Genomic DNA, 13094 nt, shown 5'->3' with positions numbered 1-13094 from the left:
ACTTTGCAGCTGGTGCACTGAGCTTCAAAGAGTCAGAAGTCGTGACTGCCACCTGCCAGAAGAAAAAGACATACGAGTTCTCTACCTATTGGGTCAACTCATTGTGAATATATCCTGTGCTAGAGAAATGCAGAAATCTCATCTCGGATTTAAAACTTTGATGTTAAAAAGCACTCCAGGTCCTCTTCTCCTGTGTCTGCCTGCCCATCACCCTATCCTGCAGTTGTCAGGGGTTCTCATGGTTCTTGCAGCATCTTAGGAAATGAGGGGACTAGCACTGCACTGTCAGTCAAAGCAGTTTTGGATATCTGCCCAGCAGGTGCAGGTTTTAGTCCTGTGCAGTCCAACAAACTACATCCATGGTGTACTTGGGGTACTGTGAGAAGTTGCTCTCACAGCTGTGTCATGTGTCTTTCTCACAGCTCAAAATTCCAATCAGACCTGTTACTGGTGATGTATCAGATTACCAAGCTACATGAGGTCTTTGTTGTGAAACTCGTTTGGTCTGGAATTTCGTTCAGTCCCAGAAATACAAGTCTGCAGGAGACTTTGCCCTGGGTGAACATGTCCATTCACCTGCTCAGACTGGCAGAGGGCCAACAGCAGACTTTGCCTATCAAACTCTGCCTTAAACATTTGTGCAATTGCTGAAAATTATGCAACTTTAAATTTTTTTAATGTAACTTTGGTCAGGGATTTGTTTGCCTTCTCCCAGCGAGAAGGAAACTGAAGTTTCTCTTCAAAAGATACTGTTCACCAGGCGCTGCTCTATGATCTTAACATCTATACATTCCGAGTAGCCAGAAGATACACAAGATATAAACCATTAACGAACCATTATCGACCATTCACGAACATCAATTAACGTTACTACTTCTATTGCAATTGGAGACACCTGCACTGGGAAAAGATTGTTAAGAGAACCGTAGAATGAAGATGTAATTAGCATCGAAGTTGATCAATAACCAACAGGAAATCGAATACTAAAAATTGTGTAATTTAAGATCAATGAATGTCTTTAATGTATAAATATGTGAAAAGTCTGGTAAAAACCATGTGTGATTGAATGATTTTCATTATACAATCCAGGCATGTGTGGATGAAATAATTTCTGTTGCACATCCTGGTCAGAAAAATATCCTGGGCAGCATAAAGTAATGCCTTGATTCTTTAACACTGAAAACATGTTTCTGTTGAAACAGAAAACATGTGAAAACATGTTGTTTCACTGAAAACATGAAGAGTTTCTGTTTTTCCCAGTTTCTGTGACACCATTTTTTCACACTTCATGCCTGTACTTCTTTAAGCTTCTTGCATCTTAAGGCCTTCACACCTGGCCCCTATTTCTCTGACTACATCATTGCGCTAGTGCCACAAATATCTCATTTGACATAGAACAAGTGTGTCCAACAATTCTCTGTACAAAATTATGGCCACATTAGACCCAGAGAAAGAAGAGTAAAAAAAAGAGTAAGACCTGCTTTTCAAGGCCCAGGACAGTGTTCTGGGCAGTGGCATAGGTACTATTTCCAAGGCCTCGAGTTGTGTGTGGGCTGTGAAGCTTGCTCTGTAGCAACTTCTCTTGGCCTACAACCTTGTTTTACTTATTTTGGCTGTCACTGCGAGATTCAGTGCAATTAAGTATAAAAATGTCAAAAAACTATTATGAGCCTTTAAAGAAAGTGCTTCAGCCCTAAGCTGGCTGCAATTCACGTATACCCTCCTAGCAAAGAGAGTGTTGTAACAATATGTACATTCTAGAGATTCACAACTTACTGAGATTCATAACTCACTTAGTATGAGATTCACAACTGTATTGTGACTCTGCAACATATTGAAAATTCTAGAGTCTACTGCATTTTTATTGTAACTGCTTTATTGCCCTAATAAATGGAAAGCCCGTGTAAATAAAATAGCCTCAAATGAGTAACTTTGTATTAAACATTGGATCCTCCATGTGTGGATTTTCTAAAAATGCTTTGTCAGAGGATACTGGACTCTGGTGGCAAGCAGTCTCTGAAGGCCGTAGCAGTTGCAGCAGAAGGTGGTACTTACCACTGGGAGCCCCTTGCAGGCACACCCTGGTGAGGTTCAGCAGCTCCACCTCTGCTGTGGTATGTGCTCCTCTGTGGGGCCAGCCTCTGGGTTGGTTTTGGCAGACCTCCACTATTCAGTGACAACTCAGCTTGGCCTGACGCTGCTTTCACTCTGGCTCTCAGAAGTGACCATCTACAGAGAGAGGAATGCTGTTGCAGGCAACATGCAGGGTGGTAGGGTTCCTTGATACAGGATGCTGAGCGGCTCTCCATCACTAGTCACCACTTAGGTGGGGAAAAAATCAGCCATGTGCTTGGAATGCTGGAGAACACAACTAAAGCTGAATCTGTGGGTCTACAGCTTTCAAGTACGCAGCAGTGCCCGAGGTGCCTATGCAGATGCACACCAACTGGAGATTGGCAGCAATCTGGATATGGGCTGGGCAAGCACAGCTCTCCTGAGGCTCCTCCTGGGCTGCAGGCCCAAGGCAGTGCAGGCAGGCACCCACCAGCACCTGCTTGATAGAACACAAACCTGTGGAGTTGTTTTCATACAAAGTGACAAGAGCTCCAGCTGTGGAACTAAATTCAGTGGAGTTTGGTACTCTGAAGTTGAGGCTTTTAAGTGAATTAAAGATCTCCAGGAGTGCTGCATACAATTCTGGTGTCCCCAACCTCAGGACAAGGAACTATTGGAAGAAGTTCAGAGGAGGGCCACAAAGTTGCTGAAAGGACTAGAGCACCTTCCCTGTGAAGACAAACTGAGAAAGTTGGGGGCTCCTCAATCTGGAGAAGACAAAGTTGTGTGGGAACCCCATTGCAACCAATATCTGAAGGGTTGTATAAGGAAGTCAAAAAGGCACAGTCAGGAACTGTAGTGGCAGGACAAGGATAATCGGGGACAAACTTTAAGAGGGGAAATTTAAGTTAGGTATTAAGAGGAAATTTTTTGTTGTGAAGGTGGTGAGACACTGGGACAGACTGCCCAGGGAGGCTGTGGATGCCCCAACCCTGGCAGTGTTCGAGGCCAGGCTGGATAAGGCCTTGAGCAACTGGTTCTAGTGGGAAGTGTCCCTGCGTATGGTAGGGAGGCTTGGAAGTAGATGATCATTAACCCCCTAACATTCTATGATTCTCTGCAGAAGAGAAGCACAGAGCTGTTATTCCTCAGCCGCTCCCTCTGGAAGGCGACTTTGGCTGCTGCCTCGTGACAGGACTGAGACGCTCCGTGGGAAGAAGGCAGGGCGCCCTGAGGCGGCACGGGCGCGGCCAGAAGGCGGCCAGTGCCCGGCGTGGGTCCCGCCCAGCTCCCGCGGCCGAGGGCACACGTGGCCCTTCCAGGCAGCGGCAGGACACGGAGACAGCGGCAGGACACGGGTGCCGCGCAGGCGCCCGGGGCGGGGGCGGGCAGGGCGGAGGCGGCGGTCGGGCCGGGCCGGGCCGCGCAAAGGCTGACGGGGGGTCCGGGCCGGCTGGGCGGTTGGTGCCGGGAGGGGCGCCCTCAGTCCCCAGCCCAGCGCAAGGAGGCTGTGGCTCCGCCCGGCTCCAGGCCGGCCCCGCGGCGGCTGCGGCAGCGGCAGCAATACGGGAAGAGGATTTTGGTGTCTGAAAACCCCGGGTGGAGGGAGTGGAAAGGAAGGACCAGACCCCGTCGGGCGTAAGTCGTCGCGTCTGAGGGGAGCGGCAGCCGGCGGGAGGCTGCTCCTCCTCAGTGTCTGCGCGGTGACAGCGTCCCATCTTCAGCGGGTTAGTGGATGCTTTCTACCTTCGGAGATCTGTGTTCTCCAGGGGAGTGTTTGTAGCCTGCGAAGAGCGAGGCTACGAGGGAGTGCATCCCTCCCTGCCGGAGATCCGTCTGGATTTCCACTTTTCCTTAGCCTGGCTAATGATCAGCAGCGCCGATGGCTGTTCTGCGCATTCTGAAGAAAGTTTCGATTCAGATGCTGGCAGAGGTGGTTTGAGCGATGTGCGCTGACTTAGTGATGATGAGGTGGCTCGGGCTCTGTTTCCCGTGAAGTGTCCTGCTATCTGGAGGCACTGAACCGCCGGGAAAATGTCTTAACTGCTGAATGACCTAATGTTAAAGAAGCTTAACTCAAAAACGATTTTTAAAAAGCTTTGGAAGCTACTCTGAGCTGGCTGTGTAGCTTTCTGTTTCTATATCGGTTTTGTCACAATTTCTGCCTTGCAAGTCTTCTGTGTAATTGCTGACTGTAGGAATGGGAAGATTGTAAAGTGTGGGTTGAGACTGGATTCAGTTTAACCTTTGTGCCCTAGTATCTGTTCACCTCGTTTAACATATCCTCGTGACTACTCCTTACAATATAGTTTAGGGGAATAGACTTTACAATATGCTTTTTGCTCATGATGCCTGGAAAGGCTGACCTGGAACAGAGACTAGACAGGGCAAAAGGAATAAAATAGGTATTTATTGAAAGGATACACCTTGGGCAGTGCAAGAGCTTGGCCAGAGCTGCACCCAGATTGAGTCCAAGATGCATTCTGGTCACGAGTTTTACACTTCTATAAGTTTTGGTTCATCCACATATTGGGATCAGTTGTCCAACCACAGCTACAGGTTATGAAGTCTCAACCCCTTGGCTTGCCCTTTTGCCTTTGCCGTTGTTTATATTTTTGGGTAACGGGTGTCCTTGATTCTCTAGCTAGGGAGGGATTGTTTTGTCTTACTACTCTGTGAAGAGAACTTACTAACACCTAACATGTTTCAGAGTTACATATCAAGCAGCGAAGAGTCTGAAAAATATAAAAGCTAAAAGCCAAGGCATCACTATTTCTGATAAAATTGGACAGTTGTATTGGTATACAGCTAACATGTCTGATATTGACATGATGTCATACCCCTATGATCCTCCATTTCTTTTTTTAGTGAAGTTTTTTCTTTTGGATCAACTTTTGAAAATGCCATTCCAGGTTATTTTAAATTTTCTTCATCACTCCTTGGATGTACTGCATAAACTGTTAATTTTACCTGAGCAGAAAGATAAACTCAGGAGGCTTAGGCAAGAGAACTTTCAAGAGCCGTGTTAACCAAATAAGAAATTAAGTCTATTATTTAAAAGACACAGTAGACAAAAAGTTTCTCATCAGCTTTTCCATATCTCTTGAATGAATGTGGCTTGAAGTTGTAGAGTGAACTGCATTTTTTGCTGTCGTTCTCAATGCTTGAGTGTTTGGGATTTTTTTTATATGATCAGGACTTTACACCACACAGACCTTCCTGTGGCGCATGACATCATTTAAAACTGAGTGGGTCCAAAGGAGATGTGAACCTCGTATGTCTTTTTCTTCTGGCAGGTGGCAGTCACGACTTCTGACTCTTTGAAGCTCAGTGCACCAGCTGCAAAGTCTCTGAAAGGATGAGAGAAGGATGCAAGTGCCCAGTGTAGATTTGCCCATTGCTGTGTGGAGATGTGCAGGTCCAGCATGTGCTTCTCCTCCTGGGCAGTGCCTGTTTTGCACAGAGGGCAGCTCTGAGGGCAGCTGTTGCTGAGGGATTGTTGCAAGGTCAGTCAGTGAAACCCACTGGAGCAGCAAGGGCAGAAATTGTAGGGTTAAGGAACCTTGTGTGTGTGAAGACATGTATTATCTGTGCCGTCTGTATGGGTGCAGGGATGTGGGTGTACCTGTGTGGGAATAAAAGTGTAGAGAGCTGTGTTAGTAAAGTGCTGTGTGTGCATCAAGTGGAACTGTTGTAGGAGCGGTGCAGAGAAGGACTTGATGCCGTGCCTCCTTGCCTGGCCCCGGAGCTGGACCATCGTGAAGTTGGGTGCAAGAAAGGAGAGACTGAAGTGAATGAGGTGGCATGTGAAATGTGCTGGTGGTTGGGGTTTCTCTTCCTTCTGGACTTAGTGTGTTGTTGCCCAGGGTGACTTTCCCAGGAAGGGAAGCAGTAACAGGAGAGTGTCTCTTCTGGGGAGAGCGGTGCAGAGCAGCCTTTCCCGGGGTCCTTCGTGGCAGCACTGCGGATTTGAGAGAGCCTCGTGTGGGTACATAGGCAGCAGTTACTCGCCCTGGTGTGCCGGAGGAGGGGCATTCTGATGCTGTGCCTAGAGCTGGAGCATCTTGAGGAGGGTGAGGTGGCTTTCTCCAGAAGCACTGGCTCTGCTCCTGTCGCACATGAGTGGCTGGGGTAGAAGACAAGGTGCGTGAGGTACAGCGGTGTGCTGTGCTGGACTGGAGCCTGCATGCAGCACTCGCTTTGAGAGCAGGGCTGTTGCTGGGTTGTGCGAGAGCTCCGTGTGGCTTTAGTCCGTGGCCGTGGCAGGGAGGTTCCCGTGGCAGGAGTGTCACTGCGGTGAGCCAGCGCCTGGGAGGAGGACACCCAGCTGGGAGCACAGAGCCTGCCCTGCAGCTCTTGTGCCTGGCGCGCCCCAGCATTCCATGGGCGTAGCTGGGCGTTCCTGGAGAAGTCCCGAGTGTGTGCAGGCTAGTGAACTGGGGGGCTAGGAGGGCTTTAGGTAGCGCTGGCTCCTGCTTTGAAAGTGCCTCCTGTGCTGGCCAGATTTCCCGGACCGGAGGCCTAGCTGGAAGTTTTCTGCCAGCATTTTGTGGGAGGGAGATGCCCTTTTGTTCAGTGTTGCAGCCCCTGCTTCCTTGTAGCAGGAAGTACTCAGCTACCAAAATATTTATATGCAGCCCAGGCATAGGGTATGTAGATAGTTAGAGATGTGTGTATGAAGGAGTGAATCAGTAGATTTATACTTAGACATGCTAATGATACAAATTTCTAGAGGTATATAAATGAGACATTTGTAATAGTAAAATCATAAGCCTGAGGTAGATAAAGCAGTCTTTCTTCAGAGCTGATGGAATGAATTTGTTTATGTGAATGAAATGCATTGCATAAAGGTAAAAGGCAGGTTCAGGCCTTCTGCTTTGCATGGCTGCAGAAAAAGCACTGAGCTGTTTGGGGAGCAGCCAAGAGGTGTCACAGAGCACTGGGATGTGCCCGAGGGCTGTGGAGCTGTGTGAGGTGGCCGCCAGGTGGGCCTCAGCAAGCACCATGTCATGTCCCCGGAAGAGATGTGTCCCTCACTCCAGGCTGAGAAGGCTCCATGCCTGGGCAGAGCCCAGTGGGATGGTCATGCAGTGCATATCCCTGGGGCAGGCTCTGGGCATCCCAAGGCCCCACCAAACATGAGCAACACAGGTTGAGAAAACAGAAGGCCAAAACAAAATCCCTGTGTCAGAGGACCACTTGCCTGGGGACTCACGTTGTGTTTTCTCTCTGAAGAGTCTATGGAGTCATGGCGTTGTGCCCTTGTGGGTAAGATGTTGCATGCCCCAGATGCATGCTGTTTCCACGGTGGAGCTGAGTCGTGTGCATGGGTGCAGGTGCTGGCCCAGGGGCATGCGGAGCAGCTCTGGTCTCTCTACCAGAGTGTGGGATGCTGTGGCAGGGGGTGGTGGTTGTACCCTGTCTCACTTTCAGTGGAAGCTCTAGCCCTGCAGGTGTCATCCAATCAAAGAATATCCTGAATTGGAATGGACCCGTAGGACCGAAGTCCAACTCCTGGTCTTGTGCAGGAGAGTCAGCGAATCACACTATGTGCCTTAGACCATTCTCGAAGTTCTTCTTGAACTCTGTCAGACCTGATACTCTGACCACTTCCATGGAGAGCCTGTTCTAGTAGTGCTCAGTCACCCTCTGGGTGAAGAACCTTCTCCTGATATCCAGATTAAACCTTCTCTGACACCACTTCAGTGACAGGACCCGACAGAATGGCCTGGTCACAAGAGCGTAGATGTCAGTGTCTGCCCTTCCTGTTCCCTTCCAACAAGGAAGTTGTAGACTGCAGTGAGGTCTGTCCTCAGTCTTCTCTAGGCTGAACAGACCAAGTGACCTCAGCCACTCCTCATATGGATTACCCTCACAGCCCTTCAGTATCTTTGTTGCCACCCTTTAGGCACTCTCTTAACAGCTGAATGTCTTTCTTATACTGTATCACCCAGACTGGTCCCCAGCACTCGAGGTGAGGCTGCCCCAGTGCAGAGCAGGACAATTCCCTCCCTTGCCGTGCTGCCAGTGTTGGGCCTGATGCACCCCAGGACACAGGTGGCCCTCCGGGCTGCCAGGGCACTGATGACTTATGTTCAACTTTCCACAAAGCAGGACCTCCAGGCCACTTTCCAGAGTGCCTCTCTTCTGCAGTTACACACACATCCAGAATTGTCCTGTCCCAGCTGCAGTATCCAGTACTTGTCTGTGGTGGGTCAGTTGCATAGCAGCTCCCGCCCCTCGTCTGGCCATGTGACCTCTGGTGGTGGTCTGGCAGATCCAACTTGTGCATGATGGCTGCTGTGCTCCTTTGTCAGCACTTTTTGACAACGTCATGCCCCATGTGTTCCATACCACATTATGCTTGGCTTGCACAACTGTGGCCCTACAAGTCTACCCAGAAGCATCAAAGTCTCCAGAGATGGGCCACTGAGTTGCTGCATTCTGGCTTGTTGGGGGAGGGATCTTGAATAGTAAAAGCCAGTGTATGTAAAAATGTTTGGTTTTTTTCTCTTCTTTTTTTCTTTTGGAGGCAGGGGTATAGGTGAAGATGCAGGAGCCAGAACTTGTTGCAAAAGGCCTGCGAGCTGTTCTTCATGCTTTTAAAAATGGCATACGTTTGTCAGAACTTCAGAGTGAATACAGATCCCTGACCAATGAGTTAATTCCCTTCAAGCATCTAGGATATGACACACTGGAAAGCTACTTGGAGAGTGTCCCAGGAGTGGTCAGAATGGAAGAGAACAAAATGGGAGAGGTAAGAATCATTTATAGTTCCAAAGTGGCTTTTGTGTTTGCAGAATGTTCCTGGTTCATAGCTTTAGCTCCTTTTGTGCTGTGGATTTCTGTAGCATGCATATAGTGCACTAATTCTGGGAGAGGTGGAAGCTGTGACATAAGATACTTAAGTGTTCCTTATTTTCCTGTCTCTGCATTCCAGACCCAAGGTTCTGTATGCAAAAGGTGTAAAAATGCAGGACTTTTTCCTGGAAATGTGAATTCTGTGTGGAACGATCACTTGTGTGACTGTGGAGATCTGGCCCCTTTCTCAGCATTTCTGACTTTGGAGGACATACTAGTGGCTTGTCCTGGGACCTTAAAGAAGATTAACTTGTGTGTGTTAATCATCTCTTCTCAGTGGGGCTTAGTATAATTTTTTTCCTATAGTGAAACTCTTAGGTGCTATTGCTTATAAGCTTGACAGCGCTTGCTTTGGACTTGGGATTGTTATTTGTTATGGGTTGCAGTGCAACAGGACTACAAATATGTGCTGAGGTGGTTAGTGAGGTTCCTTGCTGCAACAGTTGCAAGTGCCTCAGCTTGGCAAGTTGCAGGGGATAAAAAAGGGTCATCACACAGATCAAGAAGAAGCAGATCTTAGCGGAGGATTGGTGTGGTAGAAGAGTTGTCCCTTATTCCTTGCTCTTGCTGCACTAGCCTGTGTCTCCTGGTGGCTGCCACCTTGGAAGCAGCTTGCTAGGACAAGAAACATCCTTGCCCAATAGTCTGGACTTCCTGGATTGAAGTCCAGAATGCATTCTCTATAGCAGATAGCTATTTTAGCTGTTTGACTTGCAGATGATCTGCATGGCAAGCTTGAAGCCTCTCCCTTGTTGGAGCTATGACTTGATTCCTGAAGTCTTTGTAGCCTGAGGTAGAGCAAAAAGCTAGTGGATGTTTGGCACAATGTATGGCTGTCATAGCAGGTCTGAAGAGGCAAGACATAAGGCTGAGCTTCCTTGTTTGCTCAGCTGGATCGAGATGGCATCTGGGAACTCAGAACTAGTTCTCCCTCTTTAGCTGAGTGGTGAGAATATGGTGAGAAGTATCCTGGGTTTTGTCCTGATGCCTGAAAGTGTGGCTGTTTTTAACCAATCGGTTCCTGTTCTGCACATTTACATCAGGATTTGTCCTTTTACAGCAGATGCGGAAGTTTGGGATTCTTTTTCTCCAAAGCCTGCCTCAGCTGCAGCTACATCAGTAACAGGATTGCAGGTACCTCAGGTCTGGGAACATTTGCGATCCTGCAATTAAATGCTTCCTCGTGGTGGTTCTGGCAGACAGCCATCTGTTTCTAACTAGGGCCTTGCAGGGTGTAATCTGGTATCCTCCCATTCCCTTGAGAGCCTTGTTTATCCACTAATATGATGTGTGCTGAGAGCCTTGTGAGCTCTTGTATAGCACTGGGGGCAGTGACTTCTTTGTGACAGCTGTTACAAGAGAGTGAAATGTGGCTTTAGGAGGTGAAAAAGGAGAGAGTGACTAAACAGGATCTTGAGGTAGTTGAGGAGGATTCACTTGGTTCAGAAGTGCCAACTCTGCTTTGCATGACTGAAACAGCTGAGAGAAAACACCTTGTTGAACACTTGAGAGGCAGGAGAGGTGCAAGGGCTGAGCCCATGTTGCTGTTTGATGATCCTCCTGTTGCCAGTATCCATAATGTCCCCATGGCACACATTAAGCAGGGGGTGGCAAGCATGATTATGCACTAATGTGGGCTACTAGGCTACCTGGAACTGCTCCCATGTGCTTTCTTGTTACAGGGCCTTACGTGTCATTAGAAGCTTGTTCTCTTTGTTCACCTCTCTCCAGAATACTTCAGTTCCATTATAGGCTGATATCATAGCTCAGAGTCCACATAAGGCTACTGCAAGAGCATGCAGTTAGCCAGTCTCTCCTTCATGGCTCTGGAGTACACTGACCTCCAAAATGTCTGTCAAGACCCTTGCTTCTTCCTTTAATCCTCTGTGGACACTGGGACAGGACAGCAAAGACATGCACATCCAGGGGTCTGGTAGAAGTTAATGGTCCTGATTTCAGTCTAGGTCGCCTTAAAAGGACTTTCCTTACTGCTAAGTCATCTCTCCAAGACGTACCACAAGAAATGAATTCATCAAGGAATAGTATAAAGTAGGCAGTAAATAATACAAATTGATCTTGAAGTGCCACATGTTACAGCCTTAAGTATTCGTGGGAGGTGAATATTAGCTTGGTAACTGAGGCTGAACAGACTGATTATCTTGGGAAGGCAATGATATAAATTGTCCTTTGTTCCTCTTACTACTGAACACTAATTTAGCTGTCTTGAATGTGGGAAAGATTAAAGCTGGTGACTTTTTCTTTGTGCAGTAGGTATGGCCTCCAGTTTCCACAGAAGATGAGAAATAAGTTCAGTATACAGAAAGCACTGCAAGGGGACTCATTGAAATACTGTGCACCTGCAACAGGGGGTTGCATCATTTCAAGGAATTCTATTTTTCTCTGCTTCACATTAATTTATTAAAACTGTGTTGTTGCACATTCCTCTAAGAAAACTATGACTTCTGCTTGAATAAATAAGCCCCTTCTGAAGGAGAAATTTGAAGACTGCTTTGCTCTGCTCATCTACCCCATCCCTTTTTACATCTGAATTCATTTTAATTCAAATCATTTTGTTAAACTTTATCACTATGGAACAAGGGAAGGAAATGCTAAAAATTACTTAGAACGGTAGTGGCAGGAAAAACCTGAAGTATACCAAAGATGTGAAAATGTGCATTTATAAAACTATGATAAACTGTATAGTGACAAAAAACCTTTTATATTGAGACTTCAAGAACAAAGGTCAAGTGATCCATCCCATACATCCACTCCTGTTAGCTAGGAGTCTGAGGAATGCTCTCATACACTTTTCTGGAATTGGGCACAACTCCTCTCTGAAGTGCCAGTACACAACTGTCCACAGCTTGGGCTACAACCAGCAGAAACTGGAGATCTTTGTGCTTTTCAGGGCTGTGATCTCGTTTGAAGTCATGGGGAGTTGTTGCAACAGGTCACACAACCAGTGTGGGACACATATTGAGAAAGTAAGAAAATTACAGCCTGAAAAATATTCCAGGCTGGAGCTTTTCAGCTCTGTTCCCAGCCGATAAGCTGGTCCAGCTCAAGGCTAGGGAGAATTTCTCCCAGGGTGATAATTTGGTCAAAATAAAAAGGAATTATTAACAAAGATAGAGCACCTGTTGTGGTAAGTGACCAGGCCCTGGGAATGGGGTGTCTCCTCTCTGAACCAATCACCTTTTCTCTACTCTTGGAGTTGCGAGTCATGCTATAAAACCAAGTGTGTCTCTGAATAAACTTGTCTCTTTCTTCCTGTCATGAAAAACAACCATGTAGCTGTGCATCTTATTTCCACCGCACTTAAAGGGTTAAAACCCCTTTCCACGGCTACACAACCAGCATGCTGCTGTGGGTTGACACTATCTGCTGAGGAGTTATAGGCTGCAGTGGTGAATAGGAGGAGTTCCTGTGAGACGTTCCAAGTTTGAGAGCAGTGAGGATGCTGGGAGCTCTGTCTTGGGACAGATGATGAGACAGCAAGAGCTTATAAGTAGTGGACAGAACAGTTAAGGGCAACGTGCTCTCTATCTGTTACAATGTCTTAGCTATTACAAATATCTTAGGCCAGAAGAAGTTGTAGACAAAGCAGATGATGCTTTCTTTTGACAACGGCAAGAAGCCCCACATTTGCAGGCTTTGATCTTCATAGGGGACTTTGGCCACTGCCATAGCTGCTATAGGGACAAGACATCCAAGATGAGCAATTCAGGATGTTTCTGGGGTCTGCTGCTCTCAACATCTTGTCACATGCAATGGATCAGTGAGGAGAGGTGCTCTGCTGGACACAGTCCTTGAAAACAAGGAGTGATGATTGCAGGTGTGAGGGATGGGAAGAGCCCTGTCTGTGGCTAGATGGTGTCTGTGAGCCTGAAAGAAGGGAAACAAAGCAAAAAGTAGGATCAACAATGCAGCACTTTGAGAGAGCAGACTTTGGCCTGTTCAGGAATCTGCTTGGAAGAGTCATGGAATACAGTCCTGAAGAAAATTATCTAGGAGAGGTAATGAGCTTTCAGGATTGCCTCCTCCAGTTTCCAGAATGGTATGCTCCAACAGTTGGGGGAAAAAAGCAAAGGGGGCAGGAGCACTGACAAAACTGAGCCATAGATGGAAGCATCCATGAGGTGGGAGCAGGGAGTAGCAGCCTGGGAGGATTATACAGA

The 13094-nt window shown here is 47.4% G+C and overlaps 1 protein-coding gene across 13 annotated transcripts in view; it reads left to right on the top strand.

Annotated features, from left to right (window-relative positions):
* The first annotated feature begins 3522 nt into the window (after positions 1-3522).
* The window catches only part of TDRD7 (tudor domain containing 7), a 47198-nt gene continuing 37626 nt past the window's right edge, over positions 3523-13094 (top strand). Inside the window, exons 1-3 of one of the 13 annotated variants that reach the window (XM_088157061.1) lie at positions 3523-3782; positions 5352-7323; positions 8588-8812. In XM_088157061.1, the coding sequence (XP_088013187.1) occupies positions 8606-8812 (207 nt within the window). In that variant the 5' untranslated portion in view covers positions 3523-3782; positions 5352-7323; positions 8588-8605. Of the gene's footprint in view, positions 3783-3828; positions 7324-8587; positions 8813-13094 lie in introns of those variants that run through there. The other 12 variants (XM_088157059.1, XM_088157056.1, XM_088157057.1 and 9 more) reach the window with 12 other exon arrangements.

Source organism: Sturnus vulgaris, chromosome Z (assembly GCF_052056855.1).
Source record: "Sturnus vulgaris isolate bStuVul1 chromosome Z, bStuVul1.hap1, whole genome shotgun sequence".
Taxonomy (NCBI): domain Eukaryota; kingdom Metazoa; phylum Chordata; class Aves; order Passeriformes; family Sturnidae; genus Sturnus; species Sturnus vulgaris.
This window is presented reverse-complemented; position numbering and strand designations above follow the sequence as displayed.